The sequence below is a fragment of the Ursus americanus genome, chromosome 7 (assembly GCF_024610735.1).
Source record: "Ursus americanus isolate L20-20 chromosome 7, mUrsAme1.1.p, whole genome shotgun sequence".
NCBI lineage: Eukaryota > Metazoa > Chordata > Mammalia > Carnivora > Ursidae > Ursus > Ursus americanus.
The window spans coordinates 47363217-47389043 of record NC_142133.1 but is presented as its reverse complement, the minus strand read 5'-3'; the positions used below and the strand labels follow the sequence as shown (position 1 = coordinate 47389043).

General features: G+C 44.1%; 1 protein-coding gene and 1 pseudogene across 2 annotated transcripts in view; both read right to left on the bottom strand.

The window, feature by feature from the left end:
* The window catches only part of KCMF1 (potassium channel modulatory factor 1), a 70499-nt gene extending 46298 nt beyond the window's left edge, over positions 1-24201 (bottom strand). Inside the window, exon 1 of one of the 2 annotated variants that reach the window (XM_045808810.2) lies at positions 24042-24201. In XM_045808810.2, the coding sequence (XP_045664766.1) occupies positions 24042-24057 (16 nt within the window). In that variant the 5' untranslated portion in view covers positions 24058-24201. Of the gene's footprint in view, positions 1-23533; positions 23721-24041 lie in introns of those variants that run through there. The other variant, XM_087863627.1, reaches the window with a different exon arrangement.
* Positions 12984-13076, bottom strand: LOC123799978 (small nucleolar RNA U13; annotated as a pseudogene).
* Positions 24202-25827: the final 1626 nt, after the last annotated feature.

Here is a 25827-nt window from a genome sequence, read left to right as displayed (position 1 = left end):
ACAGAACTACCACAGGTAACAAGACCCAACTATATACACACACGATCAGAGAGTACTGTACATTTTTTTGTGACTCTGATGAAGCTCCTGTTCTCCCTTCCAGGACAGAGGTTCAGCTGAGGACCCTCATTTCACCCAAGTGCAGGAGAGCAGGGGGTGGGCCCCAGGGAACAGCCATCCTCCTACCACACCTCTGCTGTAAAGCTGCCCCCGGGCCACACAACCGCCCAGCCGAATCCCCCCATCTGTGGCGGCCCTGAGTGCCAGTCATGACCTCACCCAATGACTGCTCCAAAGAGTTGCTCAGAAACTCTCAGGGAGGCTGAAGGCAGACTGTTCAGCTTCTCCTGTCCTCAGAGATTTCACCCAAGAGCGCAAACTGCCTTTTCCTCACACAGCGAGACTGGAGTTTGCTACTCTGTGTTTCATAACTAAACAATATGTTGCTTAGATAGGAATAAATATATCAAGGGCTAAAGTATAGAGAAAGACAAGAGATGATCAAGACAAAGGGCCAGACAGTGGTGTGTGAGATGGTCTACTTTTTAATATGAGTGATGGAAACAAAGATCTTTGTTTTATCTTTTTACTGAATACACGTTTTGTACACTCCTCTGAACGCATGACACATTTCTCACACGTACATAAAAACAACATTTTTAAAGAAAAGGACTGACTGGCCACATATCTTAAAAATGGTTAATACTGGGGCGCCTGGGTGGCACAGCGGTTGGGCGTCTGCCTTCGGCTCAGGGCGTGATCCCGGCGTTATGGGATCGAGCCCCGCATCAGGCTCCTCCGCTGTGAGCCTGCTTCTTCCTCTCCCACTCCCCCTGCTTGTGTTCCCTCTCTCGCTGGCTGTCTCTATCTCTGTCAAATAAATAAATAAAATCTTTAAAAAAAAAAAGGTTAATACTGTTTAGATTTTTTTTTTTTGGAAGAGCTAGAAACTTAAAAACTGTAAGAGGATATTCTTATTACTTCTTAGTGGGTGAGTAAGGTCTGTCTGAGCAATACAGGGAACCTGAAACCATAAATGGGGGGAGGGCGAGCACACTAAATTTGATGAGAGATATACAACTTTAATATCGGCAAGAGACTCCACAAAGTCAAATGACAACAGATGAGGAGAAACATTTACAATAAACAAACAATGATAGGCTTAAAACTTAAGAAAAAGACCAACAGGAAAAGAAATTAAACAATGGGAAATGAGATATGACCAGGCATTACTGAAGAGGAAGTATGTGATTCAAGTACATCCCTGGTAATAAGAGAAGCATCTAAAGTCCTCCAAAATTTTCAATGCCATTCAGAAAAGGCCTAATTCAAGTAAGGCTCATGAAAATCTTAAAGTAGAAGATTCAGGCATGACCAGTAAAATGAAAAATAGGCTACCAAGTTTGTGAATCAAAAACTGGCTTCATTCTTAGGGTAAAACTGACCCTCCTCCTACCAGACCTTCCTCCAAAAATTTCAATTACTCTCATTTTGCAAGAGTTCTAGCTTAGGCACCACCCACAGTCAACACGGAAGTAAGACGGAATCAAAGCCTTCCCTCTTGGCTAACAACATTTTAGCTCCCTCACATAGTTACATACTTGCTACATCTTTTCACTTGCCCACTTATCTTGCACCATTGTAAGGTCCTGTACCTGACCCTATTTATCCAATGTTTTTAACAGTGACTTGGAAAACGACAGAAAATATACTTATAAAGTTTTGTGCATGAAAGCAGCAGCTAAAATACTGGAAATTCAAGCAAGGTGAATGGGTGTGCCAAAATATGATACATTCTTAAAGGCGTCTCATGAAGTCTTGCCTTTAGACTGAACAGCAATCCATGGGCTAAAAAATCCAGCAAATAAACAAGCTCAGGTAGTATTAACAAACACGTAAGATACATTACTGTAATATTTCCCCAACGTTTTACTCTTGTTGGACCACATGTGAAGACCTTCATTCAGTTCTGGGTGTCTTGTATTAAAATGCGAAACAAATACGGTATAATGACAGAATGGCAAAGATTCTAGAAACTAAGTCAAGAGAAATTACTAAAAGACAAAACAAGCTATTCAGCAGAAGAGCTGAGAGTAGGTAATGCACAGGGGATGTGACAGCCTTAAGCAGAGCTAGCCTAAGAAAGTAGAGAGTTCACTGGTCCCTGCAGCTACTGAAGTCCAAACCAGGAGGCACTAAATTCAACATGCTACCCTATACTGGATCCTACAACAGAAAAAGTTTATTAGTGGAAAAACTAGTAAAATCCAAGTGAGTCTGCAGTTTAACAATAATGTACCAATGTCAGGGTAGTATTTTGACCAATATGCCAGGGTAACATGTGAACATTAGGAGAAACTGGGTGAGGGGTATATGGGAAGTCTTTACTACCTCTGCAAGTCTTCCGTAAATCTGAAATTACGACAAAATTGAAAGGTTATAAAAAGAAAGAAGGCAGATGGCTCAACAAATGACTTTCAATAGTGTAGTGAATGCTCTTATCAACGCATGGGTTGTGTTCAGAAATTAGACAAACTGAAATGCGCCTTTGAAAGGATATCTGCATATTTCATGGCATACTGTTACCACTTAAACTGAGGGTCAAATGAATTTAGTAGGGCCACTAATATCTACTTGGAGTCCAAACACCGGAATGTGAAGAACAAAGCTAACTGAAGCAGATCCATCAATACTAGGGAAAATAATCTTGTATTTCCAATAATGTTGCAATTGATTCTTCTTCTTCTTTTTTCCTTCCTCTTTTTTTTTTTTTTTTAAAGATTTTATTTATTTGAGAGAGAGAGATAGAACAAGCTAGGGGGAGAGGCAGAGGGAGAAGCAGACTCCCCAGTTAGCAGAGAGCCCAAGGTGGGGCTCAGTCCCAGGACCTTGGGATCATGACCTGAGCTGAAAGCAAGATGCTTAACTGACTGAGCCACCCAGGCACCTCTGCTAGTTGTTTTTTTTTTTTTAAGGATTTATTTATTTGAGAGAGAGAGAGAGAGAGAGGGAGAGAGAAAGAGTACAAGTGGGGGAGGGGCAGAGGGAGAGGGAAAGAGAGAATCTCAAGCAGACTCCCTACTGAGCGTGAAGCCCGAGGTGGGGATGGATCTCATGACCTGAGCCAATATTAAGAGTTGGAGAGTCAACCGACCCAGCCACCCAGGCGCCCCTCTTCTGCTAGTTTTGAAGAAGACCCCAAAGCCTTCTATAAGTGTTTTTCCAACTATAGGTCAGGACCCAATGAAATCAGTTTAGTCACAGTAACTCTCCCTGGAGGTAACATTCCCAGGGGGCATGCTGGAACTCTGATGGGTATTTTTTTTTTTTTATAATGATTTTTTATTATATTATGTTAGTCACCATACAGTACATCCCCGGTTTCCGATGTAAGGCTCGATGATTCATTAGTTGTGTATAACACCCAGTGCACCATGCAATACGTGCCCTCCTAACTATCTGATGGGTATTTTTTAATCATCACGATGATTGGGGGGGGTACTACTGGAGTTTATAGGGGAAAGGTACCAAAGATACTAGGTGTCTGGAAATGCAGTAAAGAACTGTCTAGCATCCCAATAAGATATGCCAAATCTCCCACCAGACATTCAAGTACAAAATATAATAATAATAATAATAATAATAATAATAATAATAATAATAATCACCTTTAAAATTATCTAATCATACTACCAAAGTCCATTTCCCCCATAAACACAAAATATTTTTTGCAGCTTTAGTACACACTTATTTTCCAGGTAAGCAACGTGATGGACAATATTACACAGTGAAGAACTGTTCCACCTTTCCCATGGCTTTAAAATGTCCCAATGGGGGGAAATGTCCCAGGGGAGGGACACCTAGCTGGCTCAGCTGGTAGAGCATGTGACTTCTGATCTCAGGGTCTTAAGTTTGGGCCCCACATTGGGTGTAGAGTTTACTTTAAAAAATAAAAATAAATAAAATGTCCCAATGGAAAAACCTGTTTATGGCAACTTGAACTTAGAAGCTAAGTCATTGTTACATATAGATACTAAGTACTTTTTGAATGATTTTAACATGCATTGAAATCACCAGTAATACAACCGTTTGGGTAAATTGTTTAGAATTTGACACCATGAGTTGTTCAAAAAGAAACTGCATGGAAGGCAACTTTGCTGAAGGTATCTCATGTGCCAATATGTCTTTTAGGGATTTGCATTTGAGGCTGTCACATTCACAGTGATTCTGTGGATAGGTACAACCTCTTTTGTTATTTCCTCTAATATAATCATGCCTGAGCATTTACATCTTGAAAGACACATTATTTTGTTTTTATTTTTCCTTTGTATTACAGCATTACAGTGATTTCTTTAAAGTATGCAAATAAGAGTTCTTTATAGAAAAATTCCAAAGAACAGACACAGAAAAAATAGTTAAGAGCTGGAAAATCAGCATCTTGCAACCACTATGAAACAATGGATCCAGGCAGCTTACATCAGTGACAGCCAATGGAGAGACAGGCTGACATTGGAACCCACTGAGACAACCAGACATTATGGGCCTCTCAACGTGATATAATAAGAAGTATTATGAAATATTTAGCACCCATGAAACATTCTTACCAAAACAAACAAACATCTGAATCTAGCCTCTAGAACAGAGTACCACTCTAAAGAAATATGGAGAATGAAAGGATATGTTAAAATGACATCACAAAAATGTAAGCCAGAATGTGGGAAATACTATCAAAGAAACAGTCCAGTTTCTTCAACGAATAAATGGCATTTTTAAAAAACGAGAGGGCTGTTATAAATTAACAGAGATTTTATTAAAGGACATACCAACCAAATGTAATATGTAGACCTTGTTTAAGTACTGATTTTAACAAACTAACTTTAGGAAGGCACTTTTGAGACAGACAACTGGGAAAACTGAACATGAACTGGGTATTAGATAATTATTACAGAATTACTGTTAACTTCATCAAGTATGATGATACTGTTGCTTCACACACAAGTGTGTCTGTGTGTGCGTGTGCGCACATGTATGTGTTTATAGTACATCCCTATCAGCTAGAGATAAATATTGAAATATTTGTGGATAAAATGACATGTAGGTCTGGGATTTGCTTTAGAATGTTTAAACCCCAAAAAAGGGACGGGGTTGGCAATTGATATAAAAATGGCAAAATATGGATGTGTTGAAACTCGGTAATAGAACAGGGTAATATATAATGTGTTAATTTCGGTTGACTTCTTTAAAGTCCTAGAACAGAAAAAAGATACAAAATCATCTCCTTAGTTCCGTCTTTAGGTTGCCACAAATCTATGGGTCAACACGCTGTGAGCTACTCAACCAGTGAGGAGCTCTTACACCATTATCTAACAAATCTAACCTGTCATCTACTAAATCTATCCTGTCCCTGAGGACAAGGACAGTCTTGGTCTGATATACCCTAATGAAAGAGAGATACTGTCTATAGTGATACTTTGATATATCTATTTTAAGCAAACTCTACGCCCAACGTGGGACTTGAACTCACGAGATTGAGACAGCCAGGCGCCCCTTGATATACCAATTAAGAAGCCTAATCAGGGGCGCCTGGGTGACACAGCGGTTAAGCGTCTGCCTTCGGCTCAGGGCGTGATCCCGGCGTTCTGGGATCGAGCCCCACATCAGGCTCCTCCGCTATGAGCCTGCTTCTTCCTCTCCCACTCCTCCTGCTTGTGTTCCCTCTCTCGCTGGCTGTCTCTATCTCTGTCGAATAAATAAATAAAATCTTTAAAAAAAATCATTAAAAAAAAAAAAAAAGAAGCCTAATCAAAGGGGCGCCTGGGTGGCACAGCGGTTAAGCGTCTGCCTTCGGCTCAGGGCGTGATCCCGGCATTATGGGATCGAGCCCCACATCAGGCTCTTCCGCTATGAGCCTGCTTCTTCCTCTCCCACTCCCCCTGCTTGTGTTCACTCTCTCGCTGGCTGTCTCTCTGTCAAATAAATAAATAAAATCTTAAAAAAAAAAAAAAAAAAGAAAGAAAGAAACCTAATAAAAAAAAAGAGCTAAGTTTGGTATGCTTGGTCTTGGTATATTCTCCAAGGATCCTTTTCACTATAATCTTTCATGCGCAATCCTTAGCAAATTTGTTCCACTGTTCTCAAAATCTCCTGTGTGTTTTCCTGCCTTGGCCTTTGTATTACATCCTCATTTCTGCCTACGGCATTGATCTGGAATGTCTATCCTCTTCTACTCTATCCACTATCCACGCAAGTCCCTTCTCCACAAAGCTGGCTCAAATCCCTTCTCAGTTTCCATGCCTTCATCCGAACACTTTGATTTACAGAATGTCAGAAAAGGAAGAGACTATTCATGGCTCTTCTCACTGGCCTTTTAATTTTAAGTAGGTAAGCCTTTTGGTATCTCCTGTATTTTTATCCTTCCTGCTCCTTTAGAATGCAAATTCCTTGAGTGGCAGGGACTATATCTTCTATAAGGAAATATACCTGGCATATTGTTAGCACTCAAATTACATGCAAAGAATTTAGAAGTATGATAAACAGCTGTTTCTTTTTTTTTTTTTTTAAGATTTTATTTATTTATTTGACAGAGAGATAGGCAGCCAGCGAGAGAAGGAACACAAGCAGGGGGAGTGGGAGAGGAAGAAGCAGGCTCCCAGCGGAGGAGCCTGATGTGGGACTCGATCCCAGGACTCTGGGATCACGCCCTGGGCCGAAGGCAGACGCTTAACGACTGAGCCACCCAGGCGCCCCTAAACAGCTGTTTCTATATCCTCTATATTCAAGATGAAAATGATGAAGACGGCTCAAATAATGAGTCCTTATCACACACCGGGCACTAGCCTATTTTATATATTATAACCACCAACCACCCCGAGGTTAGTAAGCATTATGCCCACTTCATGAAATGATGCAGAGAGAGAGAAACAACTTACTGCTCTCACAGTTAGTAAGTGACCAAGGGGGGTTTGAACTCAGGCAGTCCGGCTCCAAAATCCCATTCTTAAATTTACTATTCAGCATCTCAGAAAAAACGTGAGTAAACAGGAAAATTTTATCCACTGCAGAAGTCTAGCCTCTAGTATTAGTCTACAAATAACAAATAAACTCTTGAGTCTACAGTTCTGGGTCACTTCATCTCAACAGCACATACAGTAGAAAATGGGCTGGAATAAGTCATGGGAGCTGAATTCTAGTCCTCACTAGGATCTCAAGTAGTATGACTCAGCCCTTCTAGAACAATTTTATTTTGGGGGGGGGGAAGGAAGGTTGATTTCCTTCTGGACCAAAAGGTCTATTATTCTACCTACCTCTTGATTTTACTGGTGAGAAAAAAAGAACCGAAAATAAACTAATTCGTTACCCAGCTGCCAAGCCGGCCTGATTCCCACAGTGAGCTCTCTCGGTCTAGACCTGCATCACTGAGCACCGCCGCAGGAGACACAACTGGGCTCTCTGCCTCTAGGCTGCCTCTTCCCCGCTACTGGGAGAAGGGAGAAAAAAGACAAGGTTCGTAGGCCCCGAAACAGGCATTTACCTAATAAAAGGTTTGAGGAACTCAGGTCACGGTAAACTGGAAAGAGGAGCAACACAGTCACATCAAGCCTTGACTTCAATATCTCTAGTGACTCTGCAGAGCACGTGCTCATTCATTCATTCAGCCAATTTAACTCCAGGTCACTCCTCCAGATGCCGGACACACCTCCACTCGAACATCTAACAGACATGTCCCACCTAGTATGTCTGAAAGAGAACTCTTGACCCCCACCTCCAAAAATGTTCCTTCCCTCTTCCTGCCTTCCCCGTCTCAGTAAATGGCCCTCTTCCTACCCACATGCTTTTGCCTATATTACACCAGCAAGTCCTGGTAGCCCCACATGCAAAGAATTAAGTTCAAATGTTTCACCAGGACTATAAATGCCCCCATATAATCTGAACTCAGTTTATCCCTACCTTGTTTTCTCTCCTTTTCCTCCCTGCCTAGTCGGCTCCCAGCCACTCTGTTTCTCAAACAACCTACTTTATTCTAACCCCAGGGCTTTATACTTGATGAAGTTGCTGCTCAAAAGGAGCACATCTGGGGCGCCTGGGTGACTCAGCTGGTTAAGCCTCTGACTCTTGATTTTGGCTCAGGTCATGATCTCAGGGTCCTGAGCAGTGGGCTCTGCGCTGGGTGTGGAGCCTGCTTGGGATTCTCTCCCCTGCTCTACTCCCAACCATCCCTCCCCTGCCCCCTCATGCTCTAGCTCTCTCTGGAATGAAGGGAGGGAGGGAGGGAAGAGCACATCCTCTGAAATACCTTCCTGACCACTCTTTTAAAAACAGCCACATAGACCACTCATTCGCTTTTCATCATATTCAATCCTTATTCCCTCACTCGGCTTTACTTTCTTCAGAGTATTTATCATGAATCAGAACTATACTACAAGTTTCTTTTCTGCCCTCCTCTCCCAATTAAAATGTAAGCCCTACAATGAGAACTTCTTTCTATCTTCCATTACTCTATCCCCAGTTTCAAACACTGTGTGCCTACTGGCATAGTATTTACTGAGTTAATGACTTCTCCCAGTCTCTAATACCTGCCAGAACCTGCCCCAGGTGCCAGGGAGAACTTCAGTTGTTGACATCTCTCCTCCCCTTCACAGCTCGATCTCTAGGTAGCGTTCCTAACTTCTCACGCTCACTGAGGATGAACGCCCTACAGTCTGGGCTCTCTGGTCCACTCCTCTGAAAGTGCTCACTGAGTTCCACAACTTCCTCGCTGCAACAGCTCCGGCCGATGAACGCTTGTTTCCTGTCTTCTTGACCTATCTGCAGCAATAATGACTGAATCCTCCTTCCCAGAAAATCGCCTTCTCAAGTTTCAATGCCAGTGCTCTCTCCTGGTTCTCTTCCTACTCTCCAGGCTATTCCTGCACACAGTCCCCTGCTCCTTACATGTTAAGTCTTTCCAACAGCTTAGGGATCAGTCCCCCCTCATCTTCTCAATCCATATGTTCTCACCATCACTGAGGAACCAAGTCTACTACCATGGATTAAGTCCAAACTCTTCTGAATTCCAGACCCACATGTTCAACTGCCCCTGGACATCTCTACCTGGATTTTCCATGTGTATCTCAAACCCAAGACGCTAAAAAATGGAAATCACTTCTCTTTCCCCTGCTTCCTACCTTCTCCCTCAAAGCACGTTTCTCTGTGTTACACATGCATCTTGGTGAATGGCACTGCCCAACTATTCAAGCCAAGACCCTGAGTCTTCCTAGACTTTTCATTCTTCCAAAAGTCTGTCTAATTAATCACCAAGTATGTCTCCTATCTGCATGCACTACAGCAACTTTCCTATCTTACGGTAATTTAACTGTCCCCCTCCTCCCTGCAAATCCGTCCTTCAGAGTTATCCTTCTAGAACAGAAAAATCAAATTCCTGGCTTAAAATTTCCTAAAAATTCACTCCCTATTACCCTACCCTCCGGACGAAGTTCATCTCCTGGAATTAGCACCCCCCCCCACTTCAGTAATGCTAAATTTCTTATGGTCTCTCCTCAAAGGAAACCCTTTCTGTTTAAGTTTCCCTCCATGGGATCCTCTCCCCAATACCACAACACCCCGCAATTCATCAACTACCAGTTCAAATACATGACTTCTCTTGGGATGCCTTCATGAATTCATCCAAGAAACAGAGAGCCTCCATTATCTATCGACTATATACTTTAAGTATAAATTTATCATACTTCTTACAATATTGTATTATAATCACCTCTCTCATCTTAAGAGAGCTGGCTTTTTCTTTTCTTTTTTTTTTGTCCCAAGTGCCCAACATAACATCTCCACTTAGAGATGGTATTCAAAATATACTTATTAAACAAATGGATTAAACTAGGGGTCACAGCAGGGGCACCCAGCTGACTTGGTTGGTAGAACATGAGACTCCTGATCTCAGGGTTAAGTTCAAGCCCCACGTTCAGGGTAGAGATTACTTAAAAATATATTTTTAAAATATTTTATTTGAAAGAGAGAGAGTCCACAAGCACAAGCAGAGGGGAGGGGTAGGGGGGAGGGAGAAGCAGACTCCCCACTGAGCAGGGAGCCCCACACGGGACTCGATCCCTGGACCCCAGGATCATGACCTGAGCCAAAGGCAGATGCTTAACAGACTGAACCACCCAGGCTCCCCTTAAAAACAAAATCTTTTGGGGCGCCTGGGTGGTGCAGTCGTTAAGCATCTGCCTTCGGCTCAGGGCGTGATCCCGGCGTTCTGGGATCGAGCCCCACATCAGGCTCCTCCACTATGAGCCTGCTTCTTCCTCTCTCACTCCCCCTGCTGTGTTCCCTCTCTCGCTGGCTGTCTGTCTCTGTCACATAAATAAATAAATAAATCTCTAAAACAAAACAAAACAAAACAAAAAAACAAAATCTTCAAAAAGATAAATAAAATCAAGTAGGGGTCAGCAAACCATGGCTCATGGGCCAAATCTGGCCCACTACCTGTTTTTGTACAGCCTGCTAGCTAAGAATAGTTTTTACATTTTTTAATGTTTAGAAAAGAAAAAAAATTTAAGAACAATATTTGGTGATGCCCGAAAATTATATGAAATTCGGGTTCCAGAGTCCGTAAAGCTTGTTTGGATCATAGCCACGCTCACCTGCTTATGTTTAGTCTCATGGCTGCTTTCACACCTCCACAGCAGAGTCGAGCTGCAGCAATGGACGCCAGATGGCCCACAAAGCTGTATTTGCTATAGCTTGTACAGAAAAAAGTCCGTTGACCTCCAAGTGAAATATAAATGAACATGGGCTTTAGTTTCTGACAGAACTTGGTTCAGATCCTGGCTTGACCACTTACGATCTGTGTGGCCTAGCACAAATAACCTAACCTTTCTGAGATTCAATTTCTTAATTTGTAAAATGGGTTAACATATCTTGCTGGATTGTTTTGAAATTTTACTAAGCCTTTTAATCAGGGTCCCTGCTGCAGGAACCCGCCTATAAAGTGTTTGGTACAGAGTTATATCTAATGTTGAGAAGCCAGGCCCAGGTTGGAATCCCAGCTCAATCACAGACTGTATGACCTTGGGCAAGATGCTTAACTTCTCAGGGCATCAATCTCATCTGTAAGGCGTGGATAATAATATATATTTCACAGGACTGTTGTGGGACTTAAATGGTTCGGTACATGTGAATGCTGAGCAGTGCCTGCAGATAGTAAGCGCTCAATAAATACTACTATGAATATAGCAGTATTAATGGTTAATATTAGTTTTTCCCTTCCTACATCCACTCTACCCCTCCCTCCTACTCAAAGAAGCCTGCATCTACAGAACGAAGTTCATACTTGCATGACAAGTGCTATTACAGAAAAGTGGGTGGTCAGGAAAGGGTCTCTGTGGCTTGCAAGTCACATCACAGTCATGGTTCTCTTAGGTCTCCGATCCTCCCTTTTCTAAATGTTTTCTTCCTTAGAAATCTAGCAAATCCCCAGGCTTCAAAGTAGGGAACTATGAAATTCTGATCCCTAGCCAAGATTTCTCTCTCTTGAGCCCCAGGGTAGTATTTCTCAACTTCTGATTTCTACCGAATGGCCTAGCATCACCTTAAACTGAAAATGCCAAAAGCTGAAAATTCTTCTTCTCCCCAACTGTTCCCCGTCTCGCCCCTCCTAGCTTCCTCATTTACTAGAAGAACCTGCTATTCTTCCATTGCACGGGCTGCTTGTCCTGAAATTATACTTTAGTTCTTGTTCTCCTGCAATAAGACTATCTCAAGTCATCTTTTTCCTTTTGTTCCTACTGCCTGCCACTGACTACTTCGGGCCCCTTTAACTTTGAGCTTATTCCACCAAAAAGCTCTGATCCATCTCCCCACCACAGGCATCACTCTCTCCCGCATGCGCTACCACACAAATCTTCCTAAAACACACCACTCTTCACCCTTTCTCTGCTTAAAACTTTTGGTGTACTACCCCACCTTGCATCCCATAATCTATATGGAAAAAGGCAAAGATCGACTTCAGTGTGGCAATCTAAATCCTTCCCTAGCTACTTGCTCCAGTCTTCCTTTTTAATCTTATTCCCACGATAAAAATACCATCACCTTACATTTATGCAGCACTTTATTTTACTCAGAAAACATTTTTACCTGGCTGGCGTTTCATCTCCACAATAACCCTTGGAGAGAAGCTCAACAGTAATTAGTGTCTTAACAGACCTCTAGCGCCGAACTAGAGTCAGAATGAATGGATCCCTGTCCTATTCCCCCCTTGGCTTCCCAGGTAAATCAATCCAACTGTCTAATACCTCACTCCCGCAGCTTACATACAGGAGTCTTCTGTTCCAGAAAGTCCGGTTTTGGTGCTGTCCCATCCACCTCTCTCCAACACACCTCATGTTTTCTTAGCTCTCTAGTTTATCCCCTACCATTGCTTCACTTGGTAGGTGGCCCTAATCCCCAACTCCTGTTATAAAAATACAGTAATACAGTATAAGGAATACAGTCATTAATACTGTAAAAACATTGTACGGTGGCAGATGGGAACTAGACTTGTGGTGATCATTTCATAATGTATGTAAATATCCAATCAGAATGTCATACAAATGAAACTAGTATAATATTCTATGACAATTACACTTCAATTTAAAAAACCCAGTTATTTCTTCAAGTCTTCAGTTTTGGGAATGCTTTCTCTGACACCCAAAAACATTTTACTCTGCTTGCCAACACCATGGAAGTTGTCATAACTGATTTGATACCTACTGTCCCATGCATACTACAGCTAGTTTATCTAATATACTTAGGCCTTCTAATAACACCCTCCCAAAGGAAAAATTGTTAAGAGTTCTCTATTTCTCTCTGTACCTATCACAATACTTTGCATGTAAGGACTTGAAGTTTTGGATTAGACAGCGTTGGCCAGTGTTTTTCAAATAGCAAGTCACAAACCAGGAGTAGGATGTGAAATCAATCTAGAAGGTCACAACTAGTATTTTTTTCCACCTCATATGGGTAACGTGCCGAGGTGGTAGCAAGGTTTGAGGGAGACACAGGTTACACACACGGCGTGAACAGCCAATGAACTACAAAAAGGTATTTTGTTTTCAATCAAACAACAGAAAAGAGACCACATCTCTCATTGTAAAGATGAGTGCTGTTTTGTGAAACTCTTATTTCATTACATGTGTATGTAACTGCTGGATCATAATACCAAACACATTTCCTACTTTATGTTGTATTTTTTTAAAAGTTTGAAAGCTGCTAACGTAGATGACCCAATTTCTAGGCTCGAGGGTTTTACATTTAAACCAAGGAGACAGCTGCTTTCTACCAAAGCCTACTCCCTACGAGAACCATCAGCTAAATAGAGGACATACATACACAGGAGCTGAGGAAGACAAAAGAGTAATGAGCGTAGGGGAAAGTTTGTAAAGAAATGTTTCTTAGAGATGCTGGAATGTGCTACAACACTAGGTGTTTAGTTTCCAGCCTCTGCCACTTGTTTAGCCAAAAAGAACCCTTTATAGGAGGGCTCTGAAAATGTATTTCTCAATACTCAAAGTTAAAGGGTCCTCACCAGAGCCCACACTACAAGGGTATGTAGGATCTGGCCCTGGCTATGGCAACTTCATTTCCTATCCCTCTCTCTCTCAATCATGGTCATCCAGCCACAGCGGCCTCCACGCTACTCCCAGAACATTCCAAGTTTCAGCATCTCTGTACCTGCTCTGTCCTCAGCTGCATCCTTCCTTCTTTAGATTTTATTTATTTATTTGACAGAGGGAGATAGCGCACATGCAGGGGAGGGGCAGAGGGAGAGGGAGAAGCAAGCTCCCTGCTGAGCAGGGAGCCCAACTTGGGGCTTGATCTTAGGACTCTGGGATCATGACCTGAGCTGAAGGCAGATGCTCAGCTGACTGAGCCATCCAGGCACCCCCTTCCTTCTTTAAATATCATTCACTTCATTCAATTTTTTTCTTTTAATGTCCCATCTTCAAAAAGGCCCTCCCTGACCACGGTATCTGAGGTAGGCCCCCACTCTCTATGACCTTAACCCACTGTATGGTTTTTCATAACACTTGTCACCTCCTAACACTCTATTACACATTTATTCTTTCATGGTCTACCCCAGAGATCCACAAGCTTTTTCTATAAAAAGCCAAATAGTAAATATTTTAACCTTTTCTGTCACAACTACTCAACTCTGCCATTATAGTATAAAAGCAGCTTAGATAATGTGTAAATGAGCAGATGCCGCTATGCTCCAATAAAACTTTATTTACAAAAATAAGCAGCCGGATGGGTTTGACTCAGAGGCCATGTACCCCTGATATATTCCTTCTAACAGAATGTGTCATTAAAAAAAGGAAGAAGAAGAATATGAGTGTCATAGGGGCAGGAATCTTCTCTGTTTTGTTCATTATGGTATCTTTGAGGCCAGAATACACCTCGCCCGAAGTACACATTCAATGAATTCAACAAATATGTGCTGAGTAAATGAACAGAACTGATCTGGAGTGGGGAGCCACAACTCTCTTCCACTTCCTTGTTGTTCAAGAAGAATGAGGCCAGGTCAGCAAGTGTACTTCCATTTGGTTAGTATCATACCATGAAAAATGGTACCACAACCATAGTGTGCCCCTGTCACCAGCAATAACCATCTCACACATAAATGACTTTGGTCATAACTGGGTCCAGGCAGAAGCCTGTTAAAACACAAATTCCTTGGCTCCGCCCCCAGAAGCTCTGATTCAGTAGGTCCAGGGTAGGATCCAAGAATCTGCATTCCAAGTTTCTAGGCAATGCTAATAGGACTGGTCCTAAACTACTTTTTGAGAACCAGTAGGTAAGAGCACCCAAAAACCATATAGTACTAGTGTTTTTATACTATTAAAGAAAAAAAAGCCATAAATTCCTGATGTTCCAGTGATCTGGTTGCAGGGGGACTGAAAAAGAATAGACCCATAAAAACCGACTGTTCCGTGGAAATGTTGCTTCAGTGAAATGAAGGCAAAACCCACTAGGTCTTTAATTTTTAACAGACTAACTCCCAAACGCTCACGCCACACAGGTAAAAAAGAGAAATCACCTGTGGCTGGCTAGCCTTGATAGTGTGCTATTAGCTCATAATCAGTTTTCTTAAAATTACTTAAAAAAAAATTTTTTTTTTAAGTAGGCTCCACTCCCAGGATAGGGCTTGAACTCAGGACCCTGAGATTAAGAGTCTCATGCTCTATGGACTGAGCCAGCCACATGTCCCAATTTTCTTAAAATTACTTTGAGGAAGAATCGTAACCACCTGCCTCTCTATTGTTAGATGCCACAGGCAGAAGGGGCAGAGGGGAAGGAAAGAGCATCTCAAGCAGATTCCACGAGCGGAAACCAAGAGTGGGTCCCTTAACCAACCGAGCCATCTAGGCGCCCCCCACCAGAGAACCTAAAATTACATGTGGCTTGCATTACATTTCTATTGTATAGTGATGGCCTAATCCAATTCTGCAAGTAGACTTGCCACCTCCTCTTCCTCTGGGTGATTTCTAAAAAGCTTGTAGAAAATGACGTGGAGCAGTGCAAGAACATGAAGCTATGTGGTATGTCTGACATGGGATGTCAGGAAAACCATGGGTCAGGTGCTCATCCACTGTCACTTCAGGTCTAATCACCATTTTTCCTAGGAAAGGGAAGATCAGTCCCTCCTCCGTGACCACTACGTATATCCACATCTCTAGCCACACACACAAATGGCACACTTTACATTAATTTCAAACTGCAATTAACGTACCTGAATCCCTAGCTTATCAGGCTGAATATTAGATCTCTGATTATGAAAACTACCTGGTTCCCAATACCTAAACACCCCCAGCTCCCAGTATGTATTTCATTCTTATGGAAGAGACACATCTATAACAACTCCTTTATTTTTTTTTTTTATTAAAGATTTTATTTATTTGACAGAGAGAGCCAGAGAGCACAAGTAGGGGGTGGGGGAGAACAGCAGAGGGAGAGGGAGAAGCAGGTTCCCCGCTGAGCAGGAAGCCAGATGTGGGGCTCAATCCCAGGACCCTGGGATCACAACCTGAGCTGAAGGCAGCCGCTCAACTAACTGAGCCACCCAGGTGCCCCTATTTTATTTATTTTTAAGACTTCATTTATTTATTAGAGAGAGACAGCACGTGAGCACGAGTGGGGGAGGGGCAGAGGAAGAGGGAAAAGCAGACTCCCCGCTGAGCAGGGAGCCCTGAGATTCCGACCTGAGGAGAAGTCAGACTCAAACCGACTGAGCCACCCAGGTGCCCCTGTAACAACTCCTTTAAATAATCTCTGCCTGTATTACTGCAATGTCCTTAACTCCTAATTTAGAAAGTTTCTCATTTCCTTGCACTGCCAAACCTCTACAACCATGGAGGATACCAGAGGAGAATGCTGGGTGAGGAAGAATACCAAAAAGAAGTATAGTCTAGTTACTCAACAGTTGCTATATAACCATTAAGCCTTTGCACCAAAAAAACCTAAACTGAATACAAAATTTAAACATTTTATCCCTTGAGCTCTTTTCTCTCTAAGCATCAAAAAGATACTTATAAACCTATGAGGAATAACCTTCTTGAACATACTTTAACATATCCAGATGTGTGTTGAGACTTCTCTAGTCTAAGGACAATATTGTTAAGGAAAGAAATGTACTGCTGGGAAAATTAGAAGAACTGAGAAACTTAAATGAAAATAAGCTTAAAAAAGAAAAAGAAAAGAAAAAGGTGGGGGAGGTGAATATTGCCAAAACATTAAAATACATATATGATTTAATTACCCTGTCACAAAATATAAACTTCAAGGACTAATTCCAGCATACTGGAAAAGAACCACAGCCCGTGCGGCAGGAAAGCATTTAATTCCCAAAGGTGTTTCAAACCCACTGAATAGTATCATCCTGCAGCAAGGGTCAACAACTTGTGGCAAGCTCTGGAGATGACTTTGAGTGGTGCTCGAGTGGGAAGTCCATAAATATCCACTGAATGAAGAACTGAATGAATCAGAAAACTCACGCACGGTGTAATTAATATTCAGAACCCACAGCCGGTTAATCCGAAACCAGAGCTAGAAGTAGAACCAAAAACAGTACCTGAGTCTAATCCCAAACCATTCCCCCAGGAGTTAGCTCCCCTTAAGTTATGCATGGTTGATTCATCCCCTCTTACTTTTATGAAAGTTCCAAATCCTCTTTCCCACATTCTCCCTCCTCTTTAACCAGCTTTCCAGATAAAAACAGAAGATAGCAGTTTCTGGTCTCACAGTTTTTTAGACAAGTAATAACATCTCTAACAATCACCCACAAGTGTTCAGATGTCTGGCCTCCCAAAGGCCAGACATTGTGCTCGGTGGCAGAGGCACAAAGGTTAAGTGTAGTAACACTATACCTACTTTTCAGGTAGCTTCTTGGGGAGGCAGACAAGCAAACAATTACAGCATAAAAAAATGCTTGAAGCATAAGACAGGAGTGCCACTAGAGGGACCCTTAACTTTACTGGGTGGGAGGGGAGGGTGACAAGGAGTCTTCAAGGAACAATAAAAGAAATGAAAGTCAAAATGAAAAAATAAATTATAATTGAACATGCCTGTGACTGTTGTACTAGCTCCTCAGATTAGCACTCTAAAGTGACTCTAATGAAAATTCTCTTACTATAAAGAAAAAAGCTGAAGTTCATGACACTGGCACTAAGTCCTAGCAAGAAGAAAAAAAAAAACCCACACGATTCAGCAGGACATAATGCTAAACCTAATTAGTCATGATGTCAAGAGGCTTCACCCATTTATTGTCTGTCCCTCCCAGCTGAAGGTGACTTGACTGACCCACTCTCGTGATTTCAGTTGGTTTTTTCTAGCAGCAGTGATAGACTTGCAGGGCTCCATCCATACTTCTGATACCCCTTGCAGCCATCAGCAAAATCTGCTGGGCTGCTGGTTGGCACTGCAGCCATAGAAGAAATACACTGACCATGTCCATGAACTGGATGGACCCATACTGCTTTGTTACTATTCAGAAGGACAACTAAAACCACCATTAGCAAACACTGTGGGAGGGTGCTAAGAGAGAGAGTAGGGATGGCACCCAGGGAAGCGCCTAACAAGGAAATTCATCTCTTGCTAGTTTCACAGGACACTAAGTTTTCACCTCCTGGTACTCAGCCCTTAGGACATTTCATCAGGCATGAAAGTGGGTCTTCTGTTTCTAATTCCCTGTAGCTACAGATCATTTCTAAGCTTCATGCCCACCTTGCCTAACTTTCCTCTGCCAACAATGTCCTGTCCTCTTATCCTTACCATTCCAAGAACATCCTCTCTTCTTGATCACTCACTTCCCTCCCATGGAAACTAGGTAATATGTTCCCTTGGGAAACTGTCTGCCTTATCATGTAACTCCATCATGAATCGAGACTTGGCTAATATGTAAAAATTACCACATTTTTTAAAAAGCTCTGGTTGTACACTTCTTAAAGGCTCTTTCTTCAATTTTTTTAAACGATTTTATTTATTTGAGAGCGAGAGAGAGAACGTGTGCATGCAAGCAGGGACAAGCAGACTCTGCGCTGAGCCATGGAGCCCATGAGGGGCTCAATCCCACGATCCTGAGATCATGACCTGAGCCAAAATCAAGAGTCGGATGCTTAATCGAATGAGCCACCCAAGTGCCCCTCTTTCCTCAATTTTAATGAATAACTTCAGCAACTGAAAAATCTATACCTTATCACTTAAAAAAACAAAAACATCATGGCTCCTAGCACAACACTAAAATTAATATGGAATTAATTTTTTACAAAGATTTTAATTATGAACAGCAGTTTACTTTTAACTCTTTGGTGGGCGGGGGGCGGGGAGAGAACCGCACAAGTATCCACACTGGAGGGGGCAGGAGAGGGAGAGAGACTCCAGGCTTCACACCCAGTGCTGAACCCAGCAGGGGGCTGGGAGACCCTGACCTGAGCTGAAATCAAGAGCCTGAGGGAGGCTTAACCAGGCGCCCCTTAACTTTTATGAATATAAAATGTAGGAAATGTTTCCTTTTGAGTTCATGCTCATGAAAATAGCCCCCCAGGAATATTTATAATGTAATTTAAAAACACACTATTTCTAGGATAATCCAATGATACCTCAACCTTCACTAAAAACAGCTTTTGGAACCTCCAATTTAAAACAAAACACCAAAACCCCCACAAACCTCAGCAAATGTACATGGTAAATGTTATAAAGCTGATGTTTCGAAAATTATGACTCATCAGTGCATGGATTTCTTCATTTTTAAGATATTGCAAGCCTAATCTAGGGATTTGTTTCACATCAGAAGTTTATTAAGTTTTTATTGTAAAAAAAGTTTTCAATCTTTAAACAAGATTGCTGCTAATACATCTTAAAATTCTAAGACTGAAAGGAATATCTTCCAGATTAAATTTCCAATTTAAAATAAGAAAATTATATTTTATGACATTTTAACTTAAACACGAACGTCAAAATATGGGGAAAATGAGCTCCAAAATCAGCTTTTTATGAAATCATGAAATCAAAGACCCCAGAAATTAAAATATTTACATTCTTATCTATCCTTTATTGAAAGTCAAGGTAAATGTAATTCATGATTTATTGAATTGAAAAAGTCTTAAGTAAGAATGTCATAATCTTTTAACAAATCATAGTTAAAATAAATGGTCTGATATGTTGGTAAAAATCTTTTCAGTGGGAGTCAATTTACTTCGCTTACAGGAAGGCAAAAGTCACCGCATTAAAATCACAAGCCAATCACCAATCCTGGCTTTGCAGTTCCCAAATCCCGAAAACAAAATTATTGCACTTCCACTCTGGGATTGTCTGCATGTATGCTTTTAGTGTCGGTTAACATTTGTAGAGAAGAAAAAATTTAAATCTACTAACAAGAGTGGCACAATTTCAAAAAATGGTACAACTTTCAAAAGCTAGATTAATGGCCTACCTACTTTTGTACTTTACAGTTTGAAAATAAACAGTATCAGATGCTTCTGAGAATAATATAACATGATCACCTACCTGTTCACTTACTCGCTATCACGTTTACATATGAGAATCTTCTAAAAGCTAGGGGAACTGTAAATGCAGTAAATATAAGGACTCTATTCGAAATCTCAATTTTTTCCAAAAGCAAGAGTAGCCCACCAAAAAGTTAAGAAGGCACTCGAGAAGAACAGATTCCCTCTCTGAAGTGGGGAAATGTGGTTAAGAGTTGGTAATTATTTTGTTATCAATTTGTTTATCCATTCCTTATGGCGCAGACGCTGTGCCACCAAACTCAAGGTGAGGCGCTGGGCCTCATTCATTCACCCCCACATTCTGTGTTCCTAGCAAAGTGCCCTATGCATAGCAGCAACGGAAAAGAGGTTGACTGAATTAAGGCAGTAAATGTGTTCCTAACTGCAGGTAATCAATTAGGCTCAAACTCATGCAAGAACACTCATAATTTCATTTTAGCTAATAAGCACTGAGTAATCTGACGTGTTTTTAATTTGCCAAGCTACTAAATGGATTTTAAGCTCTGAATAACACTCTTATTTTTTAAACATGTTCAAAAGAAAGTGTGTAGTGATTTAAAAAAATATTCTTACAAATAAAAAAGGCAACGATTGGTTTCACTGTGTATTACATGGAACTAGATGGTGTTGGTATGGTGAACACAAAGTGACCCGGCACCGATATAAAAGGTTTGTTAACATGACAAGAACATTACAAAGAGAATTAGAAGCTGGAAAAAATGGAATTCTGGCTAGAAAAGTCATAGTGGGCAAGTAGGAGACTTAACTGATACAGAGTACTGCCATCCCCACTCAGGGTCTTGGGAAGTTGGGAAGCCTGTTTCCCACCCTGAAGAACAATTACTTCCCTACCCATCTACACGGTGCTGTGGGAAACTGAGGCACAGACCGTGGACTGAACCGGTTACTCCCCATTATAATCACCCAAAAGAAACGATGGAATGAATACCAAGCAGAATGGGCCCTTTATGGGCTCCCAACAATTCCAGTTCCATCAACTCTCTGGTTGAGAAAAGAAGTAGGCAAATTATAGCCCACAGGCCAAACTGGGCCAAATTCAGCCACCTCCTGTGTTTGTACGGCCTGCAAGCTAAGAATCGTTTCTACATCTTTAAATGGTAAAACAAAGACTCATTTTTATGACACATGAAAATTATATGAAATTCAAATGTCAGCGTCCAAAAATAAGGTTTTCATTGGAACAACGCTGTGCTTATTCATTTACATGTTGTCTATAGCTGCTTTGGTACTACAATGGCAGAGATGACAGAGAACTTACAGCACACCCAGCCTACAATATTAACCACCTGGCCATTTACAGAAAAAGTACGCTGAACCCTGGCTAGACCACTGCTTTATGCTCCTGGCTGCATCTCCTTTCTCAGAGGTGGTCCACTGCTTCACAAGGTAGAGACTCTAAGCTTGACAGATGTCCATCTTGGGGCTGTGTTGTCCAAAGTTACATCATTACACACAACATCCTGCAACTCTTTAGGGTGGGCACAAAGACAAAGTAACAAATCACATGCATTCGGAAGGTCCTGAAAAGGTAGCATAATCCAAACACAACATTACAGGCAGCACATTTCAGATCTTTTACCAGACTACTACATCGAGTTCTGGGTCACACGGTGAAAGGAAACAGGAACCACAGAGAATTTGGAGGTTGGATAGATGATTATAAGAGCTCAAAAATCATACCACTAAAGAAATGCTAAAAGAAATGGAATTCATTTGCCCAAAAAAGAGAAAGGTGGGAAAAGAACTATAATAGTGAGGGTGTCAAACGCTGCATTTTTTGATAGATTAAATTTTTACTGATGAAAATAATGGCATCCTGAATTAATACTCCACAAAACACACATCTTATGAATTAAATGTGATTCTTAATGAAACTGCCACTCCTGCCTTAGGCCATAAACTAGCCCCTTAAAAGATAATCACTTGTCAAATATTGTACTGTAAGTCTTCAACTGACGGATTATAGGAATGTTCCTTTTTCAGAAACATCTGGCATTATGTAAGTTACCAGAAAAAGTGTGCTATTAATGTGCTGAGGTTCAGTAATATTCAAGTAACTAAAAGGTAATGTAAGTTTCATAACCATATGCCTTTCCACAGGACCAAATAGGGGGAAATGGGCTTAAGTTACAGAATTCGCGTTACATTCAAGAATGTTCACACTGTGGGATTTTAATTACTCTAAGAGATTACTGAGGGTAAAGGAATCTTCCCAGGACACCATTCAATTAGAATGGAACTATCTGGATGTTTTTCTGAAGCAGAAGAATGGGTCTCAAACCAATTCTTCCATTGCTGATTCTGTAGTTTTAACTCTCCCGGTTCTTAGGAGTAAAGAGAGCCTGCAGTCACGCTCAGTTTCATTTTGTCTTGAAGGTGGTCCATGTACATACAAATACATCTGACATAAACTTTAAGATCCCAAATTAAAATTTGGTTGTAGTTTTAATAACAACTCCTTTTAAATTACAGAGATAGAGAATACATTCCCATTAAGTAGGAAAAATTGGGAAAATGGGCATAGTTTCCAAATTATTTCTATGGGCCTAAGTACCTTATTATCTCAAAATGTCCAACACTTTCACACAGTAAATGAAGACGGTTTTCAGTTTTGAGCTTTTTAAAATACAGAATCCTTGAACACAAAATTTTCTGAGTCAATCTCAACACGGTAATTAATAATACAAATTCTTGAAACTTGCTCTAAATATATTTAATCAATCTGAGTTTTTCAACCTCGAAATTCTAAGGCCGGCACTTCCCTAAGAAAACCCTTGCAACGGTGTGAAGCACACACTAATCTGACTCACTAAACTTTCTCCACTCCTACATCACCTATACAGGATTTTAAAATCAAGAGTACACAATACTTGCACGCCACTTCTACAATCTTGCATTAACCTTACCCGGATAAACTTTTCGTCAAGTCTCTTAACACTTTTTTTATTTATTTAAAGACCTGTGGTAGTGAAACAAAGAAAACACAACCCCCTCCCCCTTTTCTAAACCATATGGCAGTAAATTGAAGTTAACTTATTTTTTACCGGCTCAACGCCTATACATCGGTCCTAAACATGTTTCTCTTTGTGCCCTGGGGCTGGGCTAGAACTGTCTGCTTATTTGCAACTGTACCCCAATCATGTTTTTAGATCGAAAAACAAGTCCAAAACGCCCCTTGATCATTAACAGTCCTCACCACGGTCATTTACCAAAACCTGGTTAGAAAGGTAGTGCACGCTGGGCGAAGGGCCCGCGGCCCGCCCGGAGCGAGTCCCGCTCCCTGACCGGGTGATCGAGCAGGGAGTTTACTCGCCCCGGCCGGGCCGGATCCGCCCCGGGAACTTGGTTACCCGAGCCCAGGGACGCGCCGAGGCCTAGCCGCGAGGCCGGGGCGGGCTCCGGGTGGCGGGGGCTTCCCGTTCCCCGGCCGCAGAGCCTTCCCGCCCGCCCCGCGGTTGCCCGCAGGCAGGGGCACTCGCCGTCGTCTCCCGGCGACCGGACGCGCCTGCCGGGTCCACAGACGGCTCCTCCGTCTCCCGCCGCCGCCTGCGGCCCCGTTCGGCGGCCGCACCGAGCCCTTCCGGGGCGGCGGGAGCGCTAGGCCGCGCCGGAGCCCGCGGCTCCGGGGCCGGCCAAGCGGGCCGCGGCGTCCGGTATCAGTCCCGAGGGCCGGGCTCCCGCCGGTAACGGGCCCCGCCGACTCCCCTCCCCCTCCCCCGCCCCATGACAGTGCAAACCCTCCGGCCGGCCCGGCCGCCCCGCCTCCGGCACCAGGCCCAGCTCAGGGCCGCGGCCGCGGCCGTGGCGGCGGCGGCAGCGCCGCCGCTGCTCTCCGCCCTCGCTCGCTCGCTCCCAGGCCAGGCGCCTCGGGCCCGGCTCGGGCTCGACCGAAGTCTCCGCCGCTTCCCGGCCGCCCTCCGCGGCGCCTGGCCCGGGCGGGGTAGGCCGAGGCCCTGGCGGTGGGGTGGGGGCGGGGGCTCCTCTCACCTTCATGTCGGGACATCCTAGTTCAGACGGTGGCGGCGCGGCCCCTCCCGGGCTCCGGCTGCAGTGTCCCCGGCGGGATCCCGGCGCTGCCCGCGCCGGCCGGCCGACTCCCACTCGACTCCCGGGCTCGGCCGCGGGGGCGGGGTGGGCAGGGGAGCGCTCCCGCGGCGGCGGCGGCGGCGGCGGCGGGGAGGCGGCGCGGGGCGGGAATGGGGCCGGGCCTGGCCGGGGCTGAGCTCCTCCAGGAGGCGGGTCCGACGCCGCGGCTCCGCCGGCGCCCGCCGTGACTCGGTCACTCTCGGGCCCGCCGGCTCCCGGCTGCGGCGCCGCGCTCCGCAAATCCCGCTCCTCCCCTCCCCCGGCCCACCCCCCGCCCCTCTCCCCCGGCTCCCGGCCGCCGCCTCCTCCTCCTCCTCTTCCTCCTCCTCCGCCTCCTTCCGCCGCCCGCACGCCGGCCCCGCCTCTCGCTGCCCGCGCCGGGCCCAGCCGCCCGGAGGCCCCGCGGCCGGCGGTCGCGGCGGGGGCGGCGCGGCGCCTGCCCGCGCTCGCCAGCAGGCCGCGGTCGGGCGCCCGAGGCCGGCCTCGGCCTGGCCTGGCCGCCGCCGCGCCGCCGCGCAGCGCGTAGGGAGGAAGAGGAAATGCCCGGCCGCCGGCGCCCGCTGCTCGCCGGTACTGCCGGCCCGCGTGGCCCGAAGGGCGCCCGCCTGCCTGGCCGCCCCAGCTCCGTCTGGGCCCTACCCGGGTCCCGGCCGTGGGCGACCCCGCCGCTGCCCTGGGGTGGGCTGGGCCGGACTGGGCTGACCGCGGGCGGCGGGCGCTGCCCGGCAATGCGCCGCGGGCCCCGAGGGGCTCTGGCTCTGGGGCGCATGGCTGTCTGGCCGGCCGGGGAAGCGAGCTGCGGGCCCCGACCCCGAGGAGAGGCTGCGGACTGCCTGGGGACATGTGTTTGTGTTTCTTTTTAAGCCAGCTGCTCGGAAGAGAGAGGCGGCTGGCCTCCGGTCGTCGTCGGGTGTTGCCCGGCCGGGTGACTCGCGGTCCAGGGAGGGCGTGGGCGCAGGAGGGCGCGGGAGGCGGCCGGCTTGGCTACGGTGCTCCTAGGCTGGCTCCTCGAGAAACATCTCTTTGGAGGCTGTCCCCGCCAGCCTGGGTGTCCGATAGGACCCGCGCAAAGTTTGATCCAGCGTCTTGGCTCACCCTGAATGCGCTGCTTGGAAAGCTGTTGGGGGAGGGAGGGTTTGTATTTTCCTTTTTAATTTCCCTGCCCGTGAACCACGTTTTTATTTCTCCTTTACGTTTTTACCCTCTTCCTTGTCAACTTTTGTTTTCAGGCTTATTAATTCAACGAATATGTATACTGCCCCTTACCACGTGTTCGTGGTAGAGTGGTTTGGTGGAAATAGACCATGCTTTGGAGTCAGATCAGCCATCGGATTCTGGTTACGATATCCTCTGTGTAACCTTGGACAAGTTATTTAACCTTGCTGAACCTCTGTTTCTTTGTCCTATGTTTGGTTTTGGTTATTTTAATTTATTCTTTTATGTTTGAAATTACTCTGGGTTTTTTGGTGTGTGCATGTGTAAAATTCTGTCTTTAGGCTAAGGCTGCTCTTAATCCTGTACACCATTACTAGCTGTGTGACCTGGGGCAAATGACAGCCTTCCTATGCCTTGATTTCCCCAACTTTAAAATGACCATGATTACCGATGATATTATGGCTACTAATGATAATAACAGGTAGGTATTGGGAGGATTAAGTGCTAAAATGTATATAAAATATCTAGCACA